Genomic DNA, 23785 nt, shown 5'->3' on the forward strand with positions numbered 1-23785 from the left:
GTTTGGTGAGCTTGGAGGCCCCCCCGCCCTCATCGTACTCCTTGCACTCCATCCGGGCCCTGCAGGCAACAACTAAGGCTGACAGCTCTTGAGCCAGATACAGGCAGTACAAGAAGCAGTCATACTTGGCCCCTATTCATTTCTTCAAGATAATCCTTGCTTAGGTTTTGAGCTGTTTTCTGTTCCAAGCGTCATTTTTTTTGTTCATGTTTACACAAGGTATGTATCCAATTCCCCTCCTCCCGAGGATTTTGCTCTCATTGTGAGGCCGCATACCCAGCAAGTGTGTTTTAACATGCGTACGAGGGGTTCTGCTCTCCCAGCAGCTTTGGATGGTAGAGCTCAAGACCTGAAGTGACAAAGGCTTCGTGAATGTCTGACTCACAGAGAACTGTCAGTGCTCAATGGGCTGGATTAAGACGGAGCGTAGGACTGAGCGCACCCTGGCATGTTGACATGTTCTACTAAGTGCATTTCAAGGTGGATTTAGCCTGTTTGCTCTATTGTGGAGCGGCAGAAGAGAGACAATTGTTAAATGGGGCTGACTATTCTTGAGACGGCGGGTGAACTTTACTCCCACTGTCTGGGTTAGGACTGACACCGACTTCATTCCTAGGGTGAATGAGGCTGCTGTGGATCCTGGGGAGGTTCAGGGGTTTTCGGAGAGCTCGGTCCTTAACCAAACAAACACAGTGGAATTTCTGCCATTGTTGGTGCAGAGGGTTGAGTGACAGGGCTGTATAGCAGAGGTGCCTGTCAGCAGAGACAACTCAGGGTCAAAGTGGAACCATCCCTCGTGACACTGCTTGATATTAACACTGAGCCACGGAGGTTATTTTCAGATAGACCCACAGAAATTCAGATTTACACCGTCACTAATGTTGACTTCTTTAAGCTTAAACATTCACCAAAATTCTCCAATATCCTTTTAAAAATGCTTTCAGGTGGATCTTTCCCCCTTTCTGTGACCAATGAGTCATTTATTCAAGGCACATAGCAGTAAATCAGTGGGCATCATTATTTTATTAGGGACAGTGCAACCAAATGTGTTATTACTTTACATATAAATTATGTATCACAAAGCTTTAACAGAAAATTACACTTCTCTATTTACAGCTACGTTTGCAGCCAGGTGACATCAGACCTGCACTCTCCAGTTTTGGCTTTTAGTGCGGGTCATCATTAGCTGGCTGACCTGAAAGTTGAACCCTGACCCCCTGCAGAGCACAGCTGAGGCTAACTGGTCAAAACTTTGGCCCTGAGTGACTGATCAGCAACGAAAAGAAATGATTTAAGTTGGACAGAAAGGTTTAGTAAAAGAAAATACTGACCATTTCATTTTTGTGCGTGTGAACAGCCGTACTGTGTGTAAAATAACAGAGCAAATGAGACAAAGCAGAAGGGAAGTGGAGGGTAAAAAGCAAACAGACATTACAGTTACACTGATGGCCTCAACGACTTCCCTCACGCTGCCTTGGGCCCACCCTTGGGGTCTCTGAAGTGGCTCGTTAAGCACAGGAACATGGACTCAATTACCCCGGGCACTGCTCGGTGTTGCGTTGTGTTGGTTGGCTGCTTGGACGGTTCTGTCTCCCCCCCCCCTTCCCCTTCCAAAGGCCCCTGCCATGCAGTGCCGTAGCATATGAGCCCTCTGTGCTCGAAGTGATAGAGTCAAGCTGTTCCTGCTGAGCGGAGGTCAGGGTCCTTCAGTCAGCACCTCAGCCCTGAACAGAGCACACAGGAATCCCCACCACCACCCACCTCATCCCTCCCTAACCAGGGCAGAAGCGCTCTTTCTCTCCTCCAGCCCGGGTCCAAATAAACCTGGAAGCTCTCTCTCCTTCTCTCTTTTTCATCTCTCCATCTCCTGGCACGCTGTCACTCCCCTCATCGGAATCATTAATCAGACTGGGCAGATTAGACTTCAAATAAAAATAAACTACCCTGAGCACCCTCCTCTTAGGCACCTCCGTTTCTGTAGCAAAGCCTCCTTATTGACAGGCCTCCTCCCTCCTCATCTACTTAATAAACCCAAGATGTCTACGGCAGGCAGCAGGTTGAAAACTTGAACACTTTGGCAAACTGTGGGGGTCCATTACTGCTTTATTGATATAAACAACTCACCTTATCTTCAAAGGTGATGACTCTTGAGAACTAACCTGCCATCCATGTAAATACACAACAGATAACCCTTATCAGCTTGGCTCCAATAAAGCCAGTCTGCCTTCCAGCTTCATCCAAAAGCACATATCTTTTATAGGGATTAAAGGGATTAAATGTGCAGCCTGAATGTATTCAGGTTTATGTTTTATCCACTGACTATCCTGTCTTTCATTCTTGGCTCCTCTCAAAAAAAGAAAAGAAAAGGGGGGAGAATTGGAGTGCAACAGTGCCGCCTCTGGGTGAGGCTGAGTATTGCAGCTGTAATAAAGCTCTCACTCACAGCACTCTAATTAATAGATAGAGCTCTCCGTGCCTGGGATGTGGCATCCATACAGCTTTTGACAGTACGCACTGGTAGTTCCACTGCACTGCTTCCATGCATGTAGATGGTGGAGTGCACAGAAGGGAAAACGAAAGGGCTCTGCTGGGTCCTAAACAAGCAGGGGTGCCCCAGCCCAGGAGGTTGCTGGCTGACTGACAGGCGCCCCGTCGACTATTTGTGTGTGTCCATGGGAAATGGAACGGTGTCGCTGTGGCGAAGGCCCTGGGGCCATCCATCAGTGTCACGGTGGGGGCGGGTGGGGTGTATGGTATGTGTCACCTACAAGACTAATGGACAGGAAGTACAGCCAGAGAAACAACAATATTTGCAGAATATATATATTCAGAAGAACGCTCGGACCCGGTCTACATTTCTCGTGCGGTTTCAACAAAATTCTCACCGCGGGCCGTAATCCTGATTGATGAGCCTGTTTATTTAAAAGACGCTCACTCTGTAGCGGGCCTCTCATGAACCTCACATCTATAGCTGGGTGATTTTAGAGCATGTACACAACGTTTGTGTAGATTGTATGATAACAGTTGCGGTTATCACTTGCTGTGTCAGTGAAGATAACCTGCATCACCAGCCTGTGAAGAGACATTGATTCACAGGTTTCAGCCGCGTAAACAGCGGGCCCTCTAGAAATGGAGAGCTAGGAGGAGAACGAGGAGGATAAACCTAGGCTAACTAACTTTCTGCTTTCACCCCGAGGAGCCTGCGTGCTCACTGTGTGTTCAGAGACCGAGGTGCTTAACCTCAGCAGCCAGTTACTGTGGCATCCAAGCCAGAGCGCTTAGTGATGTGGACCTTGACCACCTCCTCTGCACAGGTGGGGTGGATTCCAACTGTCTGTATCAGGTGAGAATATGTCGCCCCACACCTAAAACACAAAAACAAGTAGTCCCTTCAAGTTGCTTTTACTGACATTTGGCATGGAATCACCGTATCCTCATATTTTGTCTAATTAAAAAAAGACTTTCAAATCAACAGTTAAATCCACTGAGGACCACAGGAAGGTAAAAATAGTGTTTGTAGGTCCATTGTAAAGGCTCCTGAGAGTGATCAGAGGATTGAGGACGTATTAACTTACTGGAAGCCCATAGCAAAGCCCTGTGCGACTTCTCCAGCGTTTGGACCAGTGAAGTGCAGACCCAGGATCTTCCCATTGCCACCCTCTTCACATACCACCTGAAGCCAAGAAGCCATTAGTTATTCAGCTGCTATGTGCTGTGTGTGGGTCATTAGTCAGACCAACGATAACCTTTAAGGATCATTATTATGATTTAGTTTGATGGAGCAAGACAAGTGGAGGCTAAAGCTGACTCAGGATCATGACATTTCTAACTCAATCAGACTATTTCTTGAGTCAGTGCTCTACAAAATGACTTTTGAGCAGCAGTATGATGTTCACTACACTTATGCAGTCATAGAACCACCACTTTTCACTACCTGTAATCTTTGCATTCTCAAAAAGATACTATATATAGTGTTTAAAGTACCAATAGAAAAGTCTGCAGCTGAGCCTTACCTTTATGTAACACTGGCTGGCATCACGCTCTGCAACAGTGAATTCTAGGGGCTTGTAGAAAGCATGGTAGATCTATACATATCGTATAAAAAGGAGAAATAGAAATATATAGAATTATTTGAAATCAGTCTAAAAGGCAAGAGTCATGATGATCTCTTCTTGTGAAAAGGTAAAAATACTTTAAACTTTCAATTCCAGCAGTGCAACAAATACCTGAACGCTAATTAGAATGAGATACAGACTTTGGTTTTGTTTTGTTTTTAATTGAGAACAAAAAATATATCAGGTCATAGGTCTGTAGCCTCTACTGTACTTTGTCTTACAATTAAAGTCTGCCTAAAAGAAAAGCACTCTCAGTGCTGGTTTAAGATGCTTATTGGATTTCAAAGTCCTCACAGACATGTGCATTAGCGCGTTTCATTCTACCGTCGAACGTGCCGACACAAGTAGTGAGGACCGTGCAGCTGTCGGGGCCCGGTGCTGCAGTTTCTCCTCAGATCTCAGCCTGCCTGTCATCACCCCATACACACCTCAATCAGGCCTCCTGCTCACCTGTCACTCACCTCCAGCAGCACCCAGCTCGGCGGCTAAACCGTTTATCAATGATCTTGTGCGGATTTTTGCCCATCATCTGGCACACGCTGCACGTACACAAACAGATAAAATACGGCTTTGTGTACCTGTGTGTGCCACTGTTTGCTTAGGTGTTAGAGGCCATTGTGCTTTTTTATAATGCAGAATGTTGACAGTAACGAGCCGCTGGGCTCTGCCGGTGTCATTCTGTTTGAGCGTGTGTGAGACGCAGCTATTCATCGAGTATTGTCCCAGAAAATAAGACAACAATGGAGCGAAGGTATAGACACAGATGCAGTTTGTTGCCACAGCAGTTGTTACATTAACAAATGGTGTGGGGAGACCACCTTACAGACCACTTAAATTAAACACATGAAACTTATATTAAATGACCTTTTATGTCAAGGTTTAAGTTATTTTAGTACCATCAGTGACATCTTAAGTAATCTATAGGTTAACACACAGTCACACCCTGAGTGAGGTTTTAGAAGAATGTTCAGCTCTAATCTATTTAATGTCTTTAATCTTAGTGCTTAGTGTGTTTTAGCTATAAGCATCCAGCAAGGAACTGTAGATATGCTTAGTCCTGCATATATTTATTCACCTATGAAAAAAAAAGAAAAAAGAAATGTGGATATATGAAAATACTCTAAATCCATTCAGAAAGTATTTTACCAATCAGCTGCCATGAGCTGCTTATAGCATATAGTCTTACCTCTATTCCATCTTTTCCATGCCTTTTCTCAGCCTCTTCCTCAGACAAACCTACACAGCTGTACTCGAGAGGGGTGAACACTGTGGTGGGCACCTGTCACACAAAATAAGAACACACAGAATTTAAAAAGTCCAGGAATTAAAATGTCTGTTCTATCGTGGACATCGTTTGGGTCGGATAATCTCAATACTCTGCTTTTTATGTCAAATCTTCCCCCCCCCAAAAAAAGGCTAAGAATGCTACATTATACAAATAGTGACACATTTCAAACAGATTAATATGGTGTGAACATCGCATCAAATAGACAGCAGCTTATTAGTCTTGGTCTTGTGTTAGTCTCTTGTAGGATGCGAACCCAAACAATCATAATAAAGCCTTCATTATGACTTGTTGATGGAAGATAGAGTATACATAGGAAGAAGAATGATGATGTTTTGGAAAATGCTGACACATTATGTTATGAATCATATGGGGGTGGAAGGGGGAGTACATAAGAGACTCCAACCACGGAAACAGCAGAAATGATCATAATTACACACAGATGAAGTGTAATGCATAGATGCAAAAGGCCCAACAAGTAAGAAAGGTGCTCTGTGTGTGTGTGTGTGTGTGTGTGTGCATATGTATTTTTTTTATTGTATTTTTTGCATTTCTGTGCGTCTTACGTTGTCGTAGTTCATGAGTTCAGTGCTTTGACCGGCCAGTCTGCGAGCCAGAAGCTTTCCAGCTTTAATGGCTGTCGGGGTCAACTCAGGACGCCCCTAAAGCAGAAGAAAATTTGAACTCAATGAATCTGTGTCACACACACTCACTCACACACACACACACACACACTCACCAGGCAAATTAAACAGGCCAGCTCGCAATCTGAGAAAGTAAAATAACATAAATCTTTAAAGGCCCAAAAGCAAAATTTGACACTTGTGACGTCCAGTATACGATTCCAGTTCCTGCAGCTCTAAAACACCCCGGCAAGATTTCTGCTCCACCCTGACAATCTATCTGAGCGTAGATTGTCATTTCTTAGACTGAGCAGAAACAGTCATAATTACAGGCAAATCTGCACTCGGCTACTGAGGTGCTGTTTTCTTGCCCCATCGTACGGCAGCATACCAGTGACATGTGAGTTCAGACAATTCCACTTCAGGCTCTTGACTCTATAAGCTAGACATGCAGAACTTCACATGCAAACTTTATAATGCATACACCAATGATTTTTCTGTATTCAGTTAACAATAATGCAGCACAGATTCAAGGGCTCGTCTACATGTCCTCCTCACATTCTGTGCTCAGACTTTCATTCTTGCCTTTATTGGGTTCTCCTGATGCACAACAGGTGGTCAGTCTCAGCTGTTATTTTCAGCAGCACTTTCAGCAGTGTGTCTTGGAAATTTAAGTCATCTTAGAGATCTCATTTTTACACCACACACATTAATACATTAGCACAAATCCACAGAGGAAAAATCCTGAGTCAGGGAGTGACACAAGTAACAAGTGCTACACAACTGTCTCACTCACTTACAAAAACAATCTCTGCTTTTGTGTTTTTGCATTTATTGTTTTGAAAGGATGCCAAAAGAGACAAGCGCATAGCTCCGGATACATACACAGACAGACGTAGAACTGGAGTGAGCAGGAAACAGTAGGGCTGCGGGGCAATTCTAAAGGCATGACTTCAACCTGTTAAATTACCACCACACATCCTGTTGTCCAAAAGCATCTCCTACAATGTATGCAGCCGTACTCTCTGGTATTCCAGTAAGTGTTTAAACACCAGACGGCATGCGTCATTATAATGCATTTCTTGGCACTCAGATGGAAGGGGGAAAGGGAAAAAAATCAAAGTGCTGGACTAATTGGGAGGGATATCAATCCTTGAGCTTTTCAAATGCTGTGTAAAGCTGACTGTCAGTTTAGGGTGCAGCACAACTGATCACAGCCAGCTGTCAATCAAAAAGAAGCTCTGCCGGTGTGCGCAACAAGGCTTGGAGGCAGGAAGGAAGTACAGCTGGTTGCGTTGGGGGTGGGGGGTGGGGGAAACCAACACATTAGATGCTGCAGGTTTAACTAGTCTTAACACGGTTGGTTCAGTTTGGAACACCCAGTGCTGGTTTTGTTAAAGGCCAGCTCGCTGTACACCTTCACTTAATCAGAGTTCAGCTCAGTTTTGTAGGTCAAATTGAATGAATAAAGATGCAATACTGTAATATAGAAAAATGAAATAAAAGAAGAAGCTGTAGAAATTTTCATCATGCAAATTATTTGTCTTTTTTTATGACTTTCAAGATAGAAAACATATGCAGTTTGTAAAAAAAATATTCATTAAACTGTTTGTGTTATAGTACAATGTGAGAAAAGCTTTCTTTTCCTGGAGGTTACTCTGGACCTGCAGTTACATATTTGGCATGTATGTAATGCACAGAGATCCACTTTGTCCACACGAAAACAATAAATGGCAGAAAGAGTTTTCAAACTATACTTCACATGGAAAATATTGCTATTTGGTGCAAAGGGATGCATTCTGCGATGATATTTTCTGCAGTGATCATGCAGTAGAAAAGGTCAAACATCAAAGGGATTCAAGTTTTAAGCATATTTTTAGGAATACTGAGTAAGCCTGTCTAAGATTGCCTGAGGGGTCTGGATGCTTCTTTATGCTCACGTAGTACAATATTTTTTTTAAAAGCACATTTTTGGCAAAATGAAAAAAAAATGCTGTATTCTTGCTGTTAGTGGACACTTACATTTCAGAGCTTTTTAAATATAAGCTGGCTTATTGAAGTCTTACAGAAAAAAAAGACTTCTTGCTGTTCTTAAAGTTTTACTAATCTGATCTTGTGTGATGTGGCTGTCAAGGTTTATTTCAAAAATAGTCTTTTTGCAGTTACATCCTTTAATCTCGGCAGGTTCAAATATTTTGTTATCAGCATTCATACTTTCTGTGTCAGTAGTAATCAAGTGTTTACCTAATTTTTTTTTTTTTTTAAACATCCACCATTCTAGAAATTTTAACACCAACAGTGTATGGTCTGGACAAATTTACAAAGAAGTATTTATAAAAAAAGAATGACTGTAAAACATTTTTACATCAAATCTTTAATTTTATATTAGCAATTATTATTTAGAAGTTAGTACATTTTCAATTTTATTTCTGACTATATATAAAGGATATATATAAAATACAAAAAACACAAACGTTTCTACAGTCAAATTGTAATTTTGAAGAAACTAGAAATTATTTATTTTCTATATTAAGTTGCCTCTTACTTTATATTTTATTTATATATTACTTAAATATAGTCTTATGCATTTAATAGTGCTTTTGGTCTGAAGTGTCTGTTTTAAAAATAAGAAACCTACCAAGAGAAAAGTAAGTCCCTTATTAAGTTCATTTTGGTGTCATTTTTAAATGTTCTAAAGCTGGACCTTCTCTGTACTGTGAGAAAAGATTTTGCTTGAAATGCTGCAAGTTCAGAGAGGCTCTTCACCATCCACTTAGCATAGACAGTTCCAACTTTAGCTCGTCTTCGCTCCAGTAAACATCAGTATAAGAAATAATAGCTGTACCGTTTCAGTCACAACAACCAGCTCGTACTTTGCCGACATACAATGATGTGATTATCACAGAATCACATTAACTTCATGTTAATATTTTGTGAACATCACAGAACTGAGGCATCTCTGGGCCAACTGTTTAAACTATGCAAAGTATTATACAGTCTATTGGGATTGGTGTGGACTTTAGGCCACTGTAGCATAGTGCTGTTTCTCCACTGTTAAACAAAGCAGTGTCTGCTGTTGACAAAGCTTACCTCACCGATGTCACCGAAAGCGTAGATGTTTGGCACCGAGGTTGACTCATCAGGACCTACGACTATTTTCCCCGTCTCTTTGTTGAGCTGAACACCAAGCTTGTCTAGGCCCAGGGCTTTGGTTTCAGGAGCTCTACCTGAAGTTATTAAGAAATATTAGCAAAAAAAACAACAACAACAACAACAACAACAGAGGGGCATTATTAAATTACTACTGCATATGTATATATAAAAAACCTCTAACTGGAGTTACATTTTTATACCCAAAATTTCAGCCGTTACACTGGACCTCTGTCAGAAGTCTAGATACTAATAAGCTGTGTGCTTGCTTAATAGTTCAGTTTGGCAGCACAGAAGCAGGAGAACACCAAAAAACACTGACATTTTTAAGGACCTTGAACATCTTTAATAAAATTTAGGAGAAACTCATTAAATAATTGTATTAGCATCTCAAATAGGATATTTTTTCCATTTTACATCACTGTATATTTAATATCTCTAGGTTTAAGATTGCCTTTTATTGGATAAATCGCACGTCTTTAAACAGTACCATTACCGGTGATTAGAAGGCAAAAACTCGAAGTATGGTCAGCTGATGAGCAGCTGTGCATGGGCATCTCCCTGATCCCTTGGGACATCCCAAGGTGCAATTTCTGACACTTCCTGGGGGATGGCTGACTGATGCTGTCAACACCAAGTCTCCATGGTGATGGAGCATGGACCACATGCTCCCCCATTCTCAGCATAGCTTTTTGCAACCTGCATGGGTAGCAATAATAAACACCCAGTCCTGAGGTGCCCATGTAGATGCTATCGGACAGCAAAAATAACAAACGCCTGAGACCCTTTTTCCTGGCTGGAGCCGAAGAACAACGTCCTTCCCCTTCCTCTCAGACTGGGGGGGTGGGCTATAGGGACCTGTCTAGGGCTCTACAGCATGTGTGGCTTAATGGGATTGAGAGCACAGAGAAGGAGGAGTCAGGGAAGTTAGCCAGTCATTACTTATTCCCGAGAGACGGAATTCTAAATATTTTCCTGTCCTGTGAGACCCAAACACTGCAATACTTGTCATTCTTGAGTTGGAATATTTTGTAATGATATGTAGCAAAACTTAGACATTGTATCTTTTTCCTGTTTAAATGAGGTTTTTTCAATTCAATTTTTAATTTCTTAATTTCTGTATTATTAATTAAAAATTAGGAATACATCAGGTCCCAATTAGTATTTACAAGTATAAAGTAAAACACTACAAACTAGGTGTAATATACAAATGTATTTTATTAACGACCTAATTTATTAATGTGTAATTTCAAAAGTGTGACATGTGACATGAGTAATTTAACTGCATTTACTATAGCAACTCTATTTAATATTTGCATTTAGGAATGAATAGATTTATAAATACTTTATAAAGACTGTCTGACAAATCTGTAGCTGAAGGCCATGAAGAGATATGGCTGAGACAGCTGGAAGATTAGACCTCTCGAGAATCTTCAGAAGTCAACAGGTAAAACTTAACCAGTTAGGTTTAACAAGTAGTTTACACCAGCCTGTAAATATGGTAATAAAACAGTATATACTGTGGAGTGTTAGACAATATTTAGGAAGGTTAAATTTGACTGTTTCTCACTTGTTTAGTCTAGTTCTGCTGTAGGTTTACAAGGAGACTTCTGATAATGATCTATATCCTGTTTCAAAAGATTCATCTCTCCGACATAAATACATGTCTGTCACTGAGTTACTGTATACTTTAGATTATAAAATATTTTCACACTGGAATATTTTCCCATGTTGCTTGTCTGTGCTTTTCATTGTGTTATGGTGTCATGATATCTGTGTGTGATGTTTGTGTATTGTATGTACGGTCGGCAAGGTCTGTCATCTCAGTTGTGGGAAACTGCAACCGACAAATAAAAGCACTTCTCAATTAATCTAAAACGATAAACTGTCCAAATTGGCCTATAAAAACCAATTATCAATAAACTCTGAGCGGTAAGTACAGACTCTTTTTATATATCTGGCCTTTATGCCTGTAACTGCACAAGTTAAAATAAGATTGGATGCTTTTCTGATCAATAACATAAACCATATAAACAAAGATGAAATAGATGAATTTTTCTTGAGGCATCAGGTTATACAGAGTAACTAGAAAAAAAAACAAAAAACAGAGCACCTCAATGTATTTATTCTATAAACAAGAAAGAAATTATATGTGTAAAACTCAAATCTAACACTATAATGTGACCGCCCATACTGTATGCATAGCTTCTGCTCTAACACCATACTGAACATCTTTCTACTAATGACCAATTTTCTCATTGAGTATTTTAGTTTGCGTGACAGAATCCTGTAAGAACAAAATGTTTTCTGCCAACCACAGAACACAGTCAGTGGGTCGAGAGCTGCTGGTCAAATGTGAGCACATGTAACTTTTTGCAACAATCAGACTTCAGCAACATTTTAATTGAAATGTGATGACAACTGTGGGCTTAGCTGATTATGTTGCCAGCACTTTCAGTCAAATCGGATCAAATTACACTCATACAGGCCCAGTGGAGCAGGTCAGCAGTGTTAAACTGAAGACTTACAAAGAAACTAAACTGAAACAAAATCTCATAAAACAGAAAAAAAAAAAAAAAAAAAAAAGGAAATGTTTTCAAATGACATCCTTGAGCAATGCAGAGGACAGTGAGGAAGAAGACTAATGTGCCCACTGTCTGTATGCATGACAGGAAATGTGCAAATGTTCTGTTTCCTGGTGTGTTTCTGTGGGCACACCTGGACAGAGGAGCGGCGGCCATGAGGTCAGGAAGGAGCGGGGGAAAGGTGGAGGGAGGCATGGCCATAGAGAAGGATGTGGTAGACTGTGGTGATACGGTCCCCTGGTCCCCTCTGGCCTTTAATAACTCCACAGAGGCCTGGGACTCTGCCTGGCCTCTAGTGTAAGGCAGCAGTAAAGGGAAGTGGCCTTGTACTCATAACTCCTGCATCCACACATCAAAGAGCAGAAGCTACATTGTTACTGGTTCTCACTTTACTGTATGGGAACAAAAGCTGTCATTGATATAGATACAGGCCTCAGAGGGGTTTCAGCTAGTGGCACCAAAACAGAGGAAACTTTGACAATTTCTGGAAACCCGTTAAAACTACAGTGTTGCTGCAAATAGTGAAAAATGTGAAGACGATAAAAACAAGCCGAAAATACAAAGGTGTTTAGTGTACGGGGAACTGGGACTAAATTAATTTTTACATTTTGTTGAGTTCTAAAATGTAAAGGCTCTGAACTCTCGCTCTAAACAAAGAAGGAAACATGAGCTAAGCAATGTCTCACACATGTTCACAAGTGTCTGCTGATACGCGCGCTCAGTGGAAACATTCACACCATAAGTCTAACGCTGAGAGGACGACGTGGGAATTCAGTCGCGGGAGGGAAGAAAGAACGTCATCTCAGCTGCAGGGTCACGCACATCCTCGCTGCTGTCACACGCACTGAGCCGAGGGATCCCCCTTCTCTCTCACGCAAATACTCAAAACTTTTCTGGTCAGTTTTTTGGAAGTAGAGTGTTGCCTTTGAAAGCATGCAACACAAACAAACCCACAGTTGTGGTATAACAGAAGTGAAATGATAGAATACAGCATGAATAGATGAGGAGGAGGAAGAGGAGGAGGACTGCTGGTAATGGCAGGCGGAGGGTTACGAGTAGGGATGGCAGTGACAGATGCAAGGTTGGTTTCCGCAAGGTTGGCACAGGCAGGAAGGAGCAGAGATAGAGAACAAAGAGGGGAACGTAGTGACCCTGTGCCTGGGTGCATCCTGCCCTTCTCCAACCAGAGAGCCAGGAGTGGGTGATTAACACTTCCCCTGGCCATTCCCATCACTCAGTCTTTATTACTTTGTTTTCAGCCTTGATTCATGTGCTATCTGCTGACACTGCACTCTATTTTAGATGACAGCGAAATCGGTGGCAGTGAGAAAACGATAACACCAGAGTTTCATTACAGGGAAATGTGGTTACACTGAGAGACTATTAAATGTAGTCTCAGTAAAAGCTCTACAAAATAGAGAATAAGGAGTTACACTATACTGCCAAAAGTATTCATTCATCTGTGGTCACATTATCTGAGCCTGACTGACATCCCATTTTTAATAGATAGGGTTTAATATGATGCCATTGCAGCTATAACAACTTAAATTCTTCTGGGAAGGCTTTCCAAAAGGTTTAGGCGTGTGTTTATGGGAATTTGTGACCATTCTGCCAGATGCACATTTGTGAGGTCAGACACTGATGTTGGACAAGAAGGCCTATGTCAGAATCAAGGCCAATATGTTTTTAAGGAACTCAAGGCTGACAACAGTCAGGTAGAGGTCAAGTCTAGAATCTTTATCTAACTTGTGTCAGAATCAAGCCAAGTCAGTAAGCACATAATGAGTTTCTAACTCTCCAGATCTCCATTTGATCTTCAAGATGTCCCTCGAACACACACAAACTCACCAACTGCCCATAACACGGAGTCAAATGTGTCCTTGTGCTCGCTCCCTGTCTGGGTGTCAGCCCAGGTGACCTGCAGGGCTCCTGAGGAAAGTTTGTCTACTCTGTTTGGGACAGATTTCCATGCGAATCTGATCCCATGGGCTTCCATGTAGTCTGTCACTAGACTTGCCATTTGCTGTACAAACCAAAAGAGAACATCCAAATTCAAACATGGAAAACATTTTCTAGCACGATGCCCAGAATACACAGAATCTGGTTCAGAGAGCAGTACCTGATCGAAACCCCGGAGAGCAATGCTGCGAACCATCACTGTGGTGTCCAAGCCGATGCCTTTGAGAAAGCCTGCACACTCCAGAGCTACATCTGAGCAACATCAGGTTGAGGACTAGAGCTTCTTTATTTTATTAGATGCCGAAAGGCAACAACTTCACCATTTGTCAGCTGATGATCAGCACACCTTACACAATGGGTTCATTTACCAGCTCTGTGGCAGACAAAAGGATACAGCTGGCTCCGACCACAAGTCTGCAAAACACAAATACAGAGAACCTCTTAGCAAAACTAACAATACAATAAAGACACATTTCATCATTTGCGCCGCTCACTTTGGCCAAATAAAACAAAACCAATCCAAAGCTAAAAGCTCAAAATGTTTTTACTTTAAATCCTCGAATTAGACAGGTGGGGAATTTTAAAACTTCATAACCTCGCGAGTGAGGACGTGTGAAGAAAATGCAGAAAACAGCAACAGTAAAAACTATGTGTGCTCTGTGCTCGCGTGTGGTCCAGATGAATCACGCTTGTAATCACGCTGAGGTCTGTAGCGTTGAGGAGATCTAATTGCCGGAGTTTAGGCTAATCCCCGCAGATGGGGTGTGCCATGTTCGGGGCTCAAGTCCACCCATCTTCCTGCTGAGTGAAGGCTATCACCCACATGGATGAGGCCCCTTTTAGCATCACAAAACAGACCTTCCTCCCTTACGTCTGCTCCACATGACAGCTCTGGTTGCCTGCGGCACATCCTACCCTTGTCCGTGCTATCACTAACCACTGAAAGCATCAGTGCCCATGTTCCCCACGTCTACGCAATGCACAGCTGCACTTAACACGTATTGTGTAGTAGCTTAAAGAAGATTAGGCAAAGAGGTTTAGCTTGATTCCACACTTTCATCACTGAGAACCTGGTTCCAGCCCCCAACCCCCCATCACAACTCTTCTTCTGCTCCATTGTGTTTGACAGTACGTTTGACTGGTCTGTGCAGCTGCAACACATTCTTTTAAAAATACAAAACATTCTTTAAAAGGATGATGATGATTTGAACCTTTACAACCCTACTGACCCTCTTCAATAATGGCAACGTTTGAGGGAAACCAGAGGTTGTGAAATTCACATCAGCTTAGTAAACATGCATTAGGTTCACAGGCCAGAGTATCACCATGATTAAAAACAAGGAACAAAAAAATCCAGTAATAAAAGGAAAAATTCAAGCCATTTAATCTTATTTAAAGTAACAAGTTGGACAGGGAGCCACCCAAGAAACATGTACATTGCTTGAGGCTTGGCTCCTGATCGCAGTGGTAGCGCGTTGATGGGGACTCTAGCCAAGGCCTTTTTCCTGAGGAAGTAGCTGTGCTTTCAGCGGTCGGTGGCTGCCAGTTAACCTTGGGCAGCTCTTCAAAAGCCAGGGATAAGATACACATTTGGATATTTCTGCGTCCCTGTTGAGAATGTTGGCAGATATTGCTACAAAGGACAGTAGGAGTTTGATATTTTTTATTACAAGCTGCTTACTTGTCCTGAAAGTATTTCAGGTTGGCCACAATGTCATCTCCTCTCTCATGTTAAATTACTGTTGTTGGTGAGTCTGACAAAAGTTACAGCTGGATTATAATGTAACAGTATGACTGCCTTTAACTAGCATTTCAGTATTAAAGTCCTCAACACAACAACTGATGCACTTACTTTGATAAACTGAGGAAAAAAAACAGAATGACACTGCATTTTAGCTTCAACTGTTTTTTCTGCAATTCCGACTTTTTATCAGAATTAGAAGTCATTTAAAATAAAAGGTATTTATGAGAATAATGCAAATGTAGTACTGTGTATTTACTGTGGGTGCAAGTTAACACTTTTTGGGCCAGTTTCATAAAACTGTGTGTTTGTACAACAGCAAAAATACTAAAGCTATGCATCCATGTGGGGAAGTTATAAAGGAAGTTATCATTCTAACTATGAATGGATGTAGATAATATTAATTGACAGTTTACATTAAGAATTGTGAAAAAGAAATGTGTTTTTATACACATTTTGGCCTTTGACTTTTGGAAAGTGATGTTAAAATACATTCTTTGGGCCCAATTATTGCACTTTATTGCAGGGCTATGCGAGGCAGGGCTGGTATTTAGGTTACAGCACAGGGATACACTGTTGACAATAAGCTGGCCCAAAAGAGGACCATTGACCTTGACTTATACAAGTGATGAGGTATCGAGTGGGGATTTGAAAATTCTCTAAAACCAAAACGGTGGGGTTTCTATCTAAAGAAAAATTCGCTTTTTACCACAGACTTGCTCTCAGTTTGAGAACCGCTAACGTAAATGATCAAGTGACAGTTTTGTCTCTGTACAGAAGCAGGTATCGTATGTGGGTCTATCCATGACTGTGTTCATGTTTCATTCTGACATTTTGTGCTCTGCAACTGTGTCATTTCTCTAAAAAGACACGGAAGTCCTCTTCATGCTACATGTGGTCCACTACACAACACAGAACAAGGTTAGCACCACTACAAAAACCCAAATACTGTGCCACACCAGTATCAATGTCCTGTTGGCACATGCTCACCGTTTTCCTCTGATAGCATGCTGATGGCAGCCAGGTAGGGCTGGACTCTGGCCCCGAAGCCAGATCTGTCATTTGTGTGTGTGTTTGCTTCAAGGTCCATTAGACACCCATCACTTGCTTTGTAACCCCCTTCTACATGAGCTCTGCCTCCAGCAACAACCTCCTGGACCTCACCTACACAGCTGATGCCTCGACAAGACAACACCTTCAGCTCACGCTACAGTGTGTGATTAAGTTCCTGTTGCGAGGAGGCTAATGCTAATGCTAAAGCACAACTGTGTGCCTGCGGGGAAGTCGGAGGACTCCATTAACCAGCGCTCTCTTACATCAAAGGACTTCCTGAGCTCAAGTGGTCTCTCTGAGTGGATAATTCAGTTTCACACACAAATATTTGATGGTGTTTAACAAGACAACGCAACAGGTTGCTACATTTGCAAAACCAAACCAATAAAATTCTACATTAAAAAAAAAAACATTTGTAAATATGAACAGTTAATAACTACATGCTTATGTTTATATGGAGCTTTAATATCGGAATAATTATTTCTGCTTATCTATCATCACAAAGCAAACAACCTCCGCAGCCAGGTACACCACAACCACTAGTCACCATCTGCGCGATGTGCCAAGAGGAAACGTCAGGGAAAGACCAATTAACCAGGTGGTGACAGGCACTAAATGGCTGGATTAAAGGGCTTGTTCTCTAAAGGTCAGGATGCACACTGCTAATCTGAATCATGAGGCGAGGACAGGCTGACAGGAAGGGAGAAAAACAAACTGCATGTCCCTGATGAATGATTACAGTGCGTGACAGGCGAGATGTGCCATGTCAGCGAGCAAGGTAGCTCGGTGGGTAGAGCGGCGATAAAGCTGCAAAGGTTGGAGATTCTATTTTCACTGTAGCGTAATGTATAGAGAATGATGACGACAATCCTGTAGTTATTTGGAAGCAGCAGCAACATGGAGGCCACATATGAGATGTGTGTTCGTGTGCACTCACGTTTTTCCAGGAGACTTCTTCAACCAGAATATGTCGTCACTGGTGATGCCATGCTCTGCTGCTCCAGGAATCTGCAACAACAGTTAAAGCTATGAACAAAAATATCAATCTATCAGTCAACAGGTCTGCAAATAATGCTAAACACAACAAAGGGGGAACAGTTTCCTTGAGTGTAGCATATTAGGTCTATGGCATATTTACATTAGTGGGGTATTTGGGCCGTCCACCTGTGGCGATCACAATGTTCTTGGCAGTCAGGATGGTCTATAGAAGAGGAGAGGGAAGTGATAAATAACAGCTTTTGTTCATTTCCTTCAAAACATAAGGAAATGTCAAATGAAAGCAAGTGGTCCCTGCAGTATTCAGCATTATGGTGTTGATGGAAGCGGAGCTCTTTATAAGTCTTCCATATTTTCCATCATATATACACAGGGTGTACCCCACCTCTTGCCCTATAGTAGCTGGGATAGGCTCCCGCCCCCCGAGGACCCTGAATTGGATAAGCAATAGAGAACGGATGGACTGATGGATATATACATACCGTTAGATGCTCATTTGAAACACGACTAAAATTCAGACCACTGTACGCACTCCATTTCTGACATATTTTCTCTGTTCTTGACTGCGTATGATGTTAAAGATAGAGCATCTCTTTAATATGATCAAGTCAGGCTTAAAGCTCTAAATGGGAGGACAGAAGCCCCGTCCACACACTTGTAAAATCTTTTGTTTCCAAGTAGAAGAAAGCTGGACTAAAGGAAAGAGAAGGGCACTACAAAGGTTTGTTTTAGACCATTGATGATGTACAGCACCAAAGTGTAGCATAAGCTAAACAAGGCTTATGTGGAAATTATCATAACAGATCCTCTTTAACGAGACATCGAAACTAACATTCATTTACTTAAATGTACATTTTATAATATACCAGCGAAAACAAGAAAAATGAAACGACTTAAAGAAATACTGTTGACATTGACCTGTTAAAATGGGATATACGCCACACATTATATTCTCAGTAACCAACAGCCAGTTTCAGTTAATATTGCAGCCCACCTCCTTCCCTGCTTTACTCAGTCCTCTGACTGTGTGCTCATCCACCAGACTTCCTTTAAGGTTCATATATTTCACCTTCCTGCAAAACAGTAAACAATATATATATTTTTTACGTAGTATTAAATGATGTTTATTGAAGCAGAACACGAAGCAGCATAAGTGGACCTGTTCAAACACTTGCATGTTGTATCTGCTTTGCCCGTAGTTAAAAAACATCCTCTTTTGGCTAATTGTTATTTTTAAAAAAAGAATTCCTATAAGTAACATTAACACTCGAGCCGAAACAAATGATCTCACTGGATTGAAAGCTTTGTGGTTGAAGCCTGGGCACATTCACACACAGGTTAACACCTGTTTGCCCTACAGCCAGTCACTCTATCAACATGTGGTCACTGACGATCAATCCTTCAGCTGTGTGGTGTGTGTAACAGAAATGTACAGCCTTCAGCAATATGACGCCATGAAGAAGAAGAAAAAAATGGAACTTGGCTGGTGTGTAAATATTTATAAGTATCTTATGGAAAGTATAGAATGGAAAATTAACAGGGAGAGATAAAGAGTGTCACGTGAAAAACATTTCATATCTATTTTACGCACTAATTATTGTAGACAATCAAAACACATGCAGTTATATTAAGAGTTCCACGATTATTTCAAATATTAACATTTATTGCTGCAAAAAAGCAAATAGACTGTGAGGAGTGACTCACTATGTCCTTTACTAAAAGAGTTAACTAACTGAAACATCACTGAAATCAGTAAGTTAAATAATAATAACAGCTGATCTGCTGTCACTCACTTGTCCTGCAGTTGAACTCTGTGGCCCCAGTTTAGCGACTTGACGTGGTTTTGAACAGCCTCAGCCATGGTGGGCCTGGAAAACACACCAGGGGTAATGCTATAAACCAACCACAGCACTGCAGCAATAAACAATGCAAAGAGGGAAAAGAAAGACCAGACTGCTGGGATTTTAAACACTTTCTTTTCTTTTCACGTTCTTTTTTAAAGACAGACCAACTAAAATTTTAATGCATTTTTTTTATTACTTAATTTTGTCTTTTTTTAAGGAAGTTTGAATTTAATTAAAAATGAGTACGAACCTGCAGAGAAAAAAGAGGACACACCTAAACCTGTCTTACTGTACTTACATCACTAGATGGTGCCACTGAGCTATTCATTCTGTGCTCCTATCTCCAGGTAAGACATAAGAGCAACTAAGCTTGGGTTAGACCTACCAGTCGTGGGAGATTGTGTCTGGGATCTGCCAGCCATACTTCTTAGCATCTTTGACTGCAGTCCCAAGTAAAGCAGCCTGATGCATGAGCTTCTTAGGAATGCATCCCACATTAACGCACGTACCACCAAGACCCCACCTGGTACCTGTTAGACAAAGCAAAATACACTCAGTCTCATCTGTAAATCTCAGTGTTTCAGCTGGTAGAAATAACTGAAAAACTATGCTCTGCAAAATGTACTTCACCTTTGGCAGATGGTTCCACATAATCTAACACAGCCACTTTCTGTCCCAGTTGTGCCGCTGCAAAATGTTATTATATTGTTAGCAGGTTCCTCAAAAATGCCTCTGGAAAAATTAAGGAATAACAAGGATAACACCTCACCTTCTTTGGAACAGGCAAGACCTCCAGAGCCCCCACCAATAACCAACAGGTCATAGTCGTACTTCCCTGCATGAGAATATAAAATCAATAGTAGACAGTATAATTATGAAGGGTGGGATAGTTGGGGGGATTGATACAGCATAGTATTGTGATATTTTACATGGGAATATAATAACAACAAATATTGATATTTTAAGAAATAAACTGAAATACTGCAAATTAGAGGGCTCATCTGACACATTGCTATCGTGAGATAATAATAGCCGAGCAAACTTACATTCAATCGGCTTAAATAAAAAAACATCTAAACGAGCTAATGACTCAGTCACATAAGTGCAAAAAGGACAGCAACCTGCTTGCAGCTACAAAAATAATAATAATTAATAAAAATGGTGGCTGACTCTTGATTGTATTGAATTTTTTCACATATTGTCAGTGACTGGAACTTGAGGTGAATTGTTGGCCACAGCTTGAGGGTGTTGCACGCTCAAGACCATTTGTGATTCCAAGGTGATCGCACAGGTCCCCTGATAAGAGTCAACCTTTCTGCAAACAGCTGCAGTCTGACTTGGACTGACTCGCAGAGAGAGTGTCAAGGTTTGCAAATAATTGCTGTCTAATGTATAAATGCAGACAGAATGAGTCTTGGACAATGAGCACAACTTGAGGGGTCTTGACTCAACCCTGGCTGCCAGCTAATGGTATTCTGCTCATGTTTCCATAGAAAAGGAAGACTGAGTACGTGTGAATTTCTGTCTGTGCAGACAGCAACAGAAATGTGATTTTCAATGATTTATCACAGGAGATTGCTGTATGGAAACTTGACCCCATTCAGTCGCAGACTGCAGACTGACTTATTGCAACATTTATGGCAGGTTTTAGTATCAGTGTTGCTGTTTCCCAATCACATTTTGAGTGAGTGAAGTATTGTGATTGTGCACTGTTTTGTGGGGTGTCTGGTGATTCTTCTAAGAATTATGTTATCAGTAGGGTTGTGGATCTGTTACTGTTGTATTGACAATAAAACACTTTTAAGCTGAACTTCTGTGCACCGTGACACTGGATTTGAAATCATTCCTCAGTTGACCTGGTTCGGAAAGATTTCCGTCACGTGTTAGACTAAACAGCGTCCACGGGAGGTACAGCAGTCTACCTTCCTTTCCACTTGAATTATTTTACAAGACAACTTTAACTATTAATATTAATTATCATTATGCTGAAACGTCGTGTCTGAATTTAATCTTAAAATAAACATACTGTCGTTATTCTTACTAACAGTATAAATATTCCCCCAAAACACAAATGAGGGTGTAGTTAGAGCTTTTTACGGCATCTATATTGACAGTGCTATCATGTATTGAGACACTAACTGTTAACTAACGAGTGTTTGAACAACTAAGTGATGAAGCTCCTGTTTGGTAATATCAAATTCAACGAGTTCTCAAGAATTAGCCAGTTACTTATCAGCGCAGTATCTACCATGAAAAAGAGCGTTTTCCAATGTTACAGAAACTAAAACTGGCAAAAAGTGACCATGAGTTAAAGAAGCAACAGAAATGACCCCGATAACATTAAATAACAGGTCTTCCAGCGTTGCTGGCGACATTTTCCGTTCTGTCTGTTGACAGGAAAACGCTTTCAGTTGTTGATACCATCAAATTTAAATACCTGTTCATGTAGTCCCAACATAATAATTTTACCTCACCTGTCAGTTTTCTTGAAAATATGTGCAAACAATTAATCCTTTTCCACCGGTGTCTGCCTCTGTACAACGCGGCCATGTTGTTATTATGAAAGGACCCAGAACGGGACGATGGTGGCTAGAGACATGCCTGCAAAGAAATACTGCACCATTATTACAACTGCGTTTCATTAAATTTTTTACGAGTAACGTAATAAATATTAATGAATTTAATGGTGTAATTCTGAAATAATCTTAATAATATAAACTATTAATTTATGTCTAATGAATAAATGTTCATACACGAAAATGGCTATTATTTTACATTTCATCCGTTTAAGTCAAAATACGGAGGAAATTTCTTTGACCATGCAGACTGTATGCGTTAGGATTATTTAGTATTTCGTGAACAATGACTGGTTACGTGAACAATATTTAACTGAAAGAGATGCACTGTTTGGTTCAAATAAAAGAAAACTAACTTTCATCTTCTTTATCAAATCTGCATCGTACAGTATAAATAAAAATGTTTAACATTCTTAATTTGTGCCTTATTCACTTCACAATCAGTGCATTAGCAGTTTAATGTCTCTATTATTACTCAGTTAATTATCTCAATTACTGACATAATTAGGTTTGGCCACACTACGCCAGCAGGGGGCCCCCAAGAGCACATGACATGCCATATTTTAGTGGGTTTATGTAAAAGGTAATCATACCGGAGAAAGCACAATATTTTCGATAAATATGTTAACAGACAACTTAATGAGACTAATTTGATGATTTTCACGATTTTCACTGTCAGACCTGGGCTCACGTTTATGCACAATCAAAAAAAATAAATAAATAAAAAAAATTGGTGGGCTGCAATATTTACTGAAAAGATTTGTCCCTCTCAGGAATTAAATACTATTTATTTATCATTAACGTTTACCATCAATAGCATTAGTTAACCAGAAGTGTCAAACAAACCTTCAGTTCAGTGACTGTGTGATAAGCTTAGGTAATGTTTAAAAACCACAGGTATTATTGTTGTTACTCTCCTGTCAGTTCCTTAGTCAGACTGTTTCATTTATTTAATATCGTCTATTAAAAAACATTTTCTTTGTGATGCAAAAAATAATATTCAGGCCTTTTTTCAATTCTTTGCTTCTGTTTTGTTCATTTGTACACTTAAAAAACAATTAAAACAGTCAACTGGTTTTAAAAATTCATTGTCTGATGGGTTATTTCTTTCCAGCACACTACTAATCCATAAACCACTAAATAATGGTTGTATTAAATGCATAATGCACAAATTATCACGTATGCACGAAATGTTAATATTGGTGATGCTGGGGTGCACAATTTCTGATGGGTTTGGCTAGGGATGGGGGCCTTAAATGAAATTCTACTCATAAAACTTTGGCCTGGCTCTGGTCACATAAGCAATATTAATATTACATACATCACACTTATTAGATTTTTCATGTGTGATCTGGAAACGAACATGCAGTTATTTGTATCTGAATTAACTGACTAATTATCAGTTCAGGGTTTATGATAATACTGCCCCAGTTATCTACACCTTTTATTTACAAAGTGAACAGGATGGGGCCTTGGACTGACCCCCGTGGAACGCTGTTTGTGATAAACCAGACTGAATGACGTCAGCAACTATTGCATGAGTTCCACCAGAAAACTGTGACGCCAGTTACATTTTTTCATGTAAAAATCAATGACTCTTAGCCCTCTGTAAAAGAATATTAGAGTCCACCATGTGAACAATGCAATGCAACACTCCTGTTAGTCTAGAGAACAGATTATGTAATTTTCTGTCTTACATGCTGCAGTGAAGGTGCTACATCCTGCTCTCAAAACAAAAGTACAGGGTTAAAAGTACAGTGTTCAGATAATAATTTTTCTGAGCACTAATTTATAAACCATTACCAATTGTTGTAACTTGTCATGTGAATTACTGTTCACAGTATAAGCGTGTCTTAAC

General features: G+C 40.7%; 1 protein-coding gene across 1 annotated transcript; it reads right to left on the bottom strand.

Annotated features, from left to right (window-relative positions):
• Positions 1-1004: 1004 nt before the first annotated feature.
• On the bottom strand, positions 1005-21916 carry txnrd2.2 (thioredoxin reductase 2, tandem duplicate 2). The gene is made up of 17 exons (XM_063488917.1): positions 21826-21916; positions 20121-20186; positions 19982-20038; positions 19737-19881; positions 19301-19375; positions 18502-18580; positions 17650-17712; positions 17449-17519; positions 14112-14131; positions 13878-13969; positions 13607-13781; positions 9114-9250; positions 5967-6062; positions 5302-5394; positions 4014-4085; positions 3576-3673; positions 1005-3365 (listed from the first exon to the last, which is right to left on the bottom strand). Exons 1-17 carry the CDS (start codon positions 21899-21901, stop codon positions 3242-3244), a joined length of 1539 nt encoding a protein of 512 aa, XP_063344987.1. The 5' UTR covers positions 21902-21916; the 3' UTR covers positions 1005-3241.
• Between the last annotated feature and the right edge of the window lie 1869 nt (positions 21917-23785).

This window comes from Pelmatolapia mariae, linkage group LG12, assembly GCF_036321145.2.
Source record: "Pelmatolapia mariae isolate MD_Pm_ZW linkage group LG12, Pm_UMD_F_2, whole genome shotgun sequence".
Taxonomy (NCBI): domain Eukaryota; kingdom Metazoa; phylum Chordata; class Actinopteri; order Cichliformes; family Cichlidae; genus Pelmatolapia; species Pelmatolapia mariae.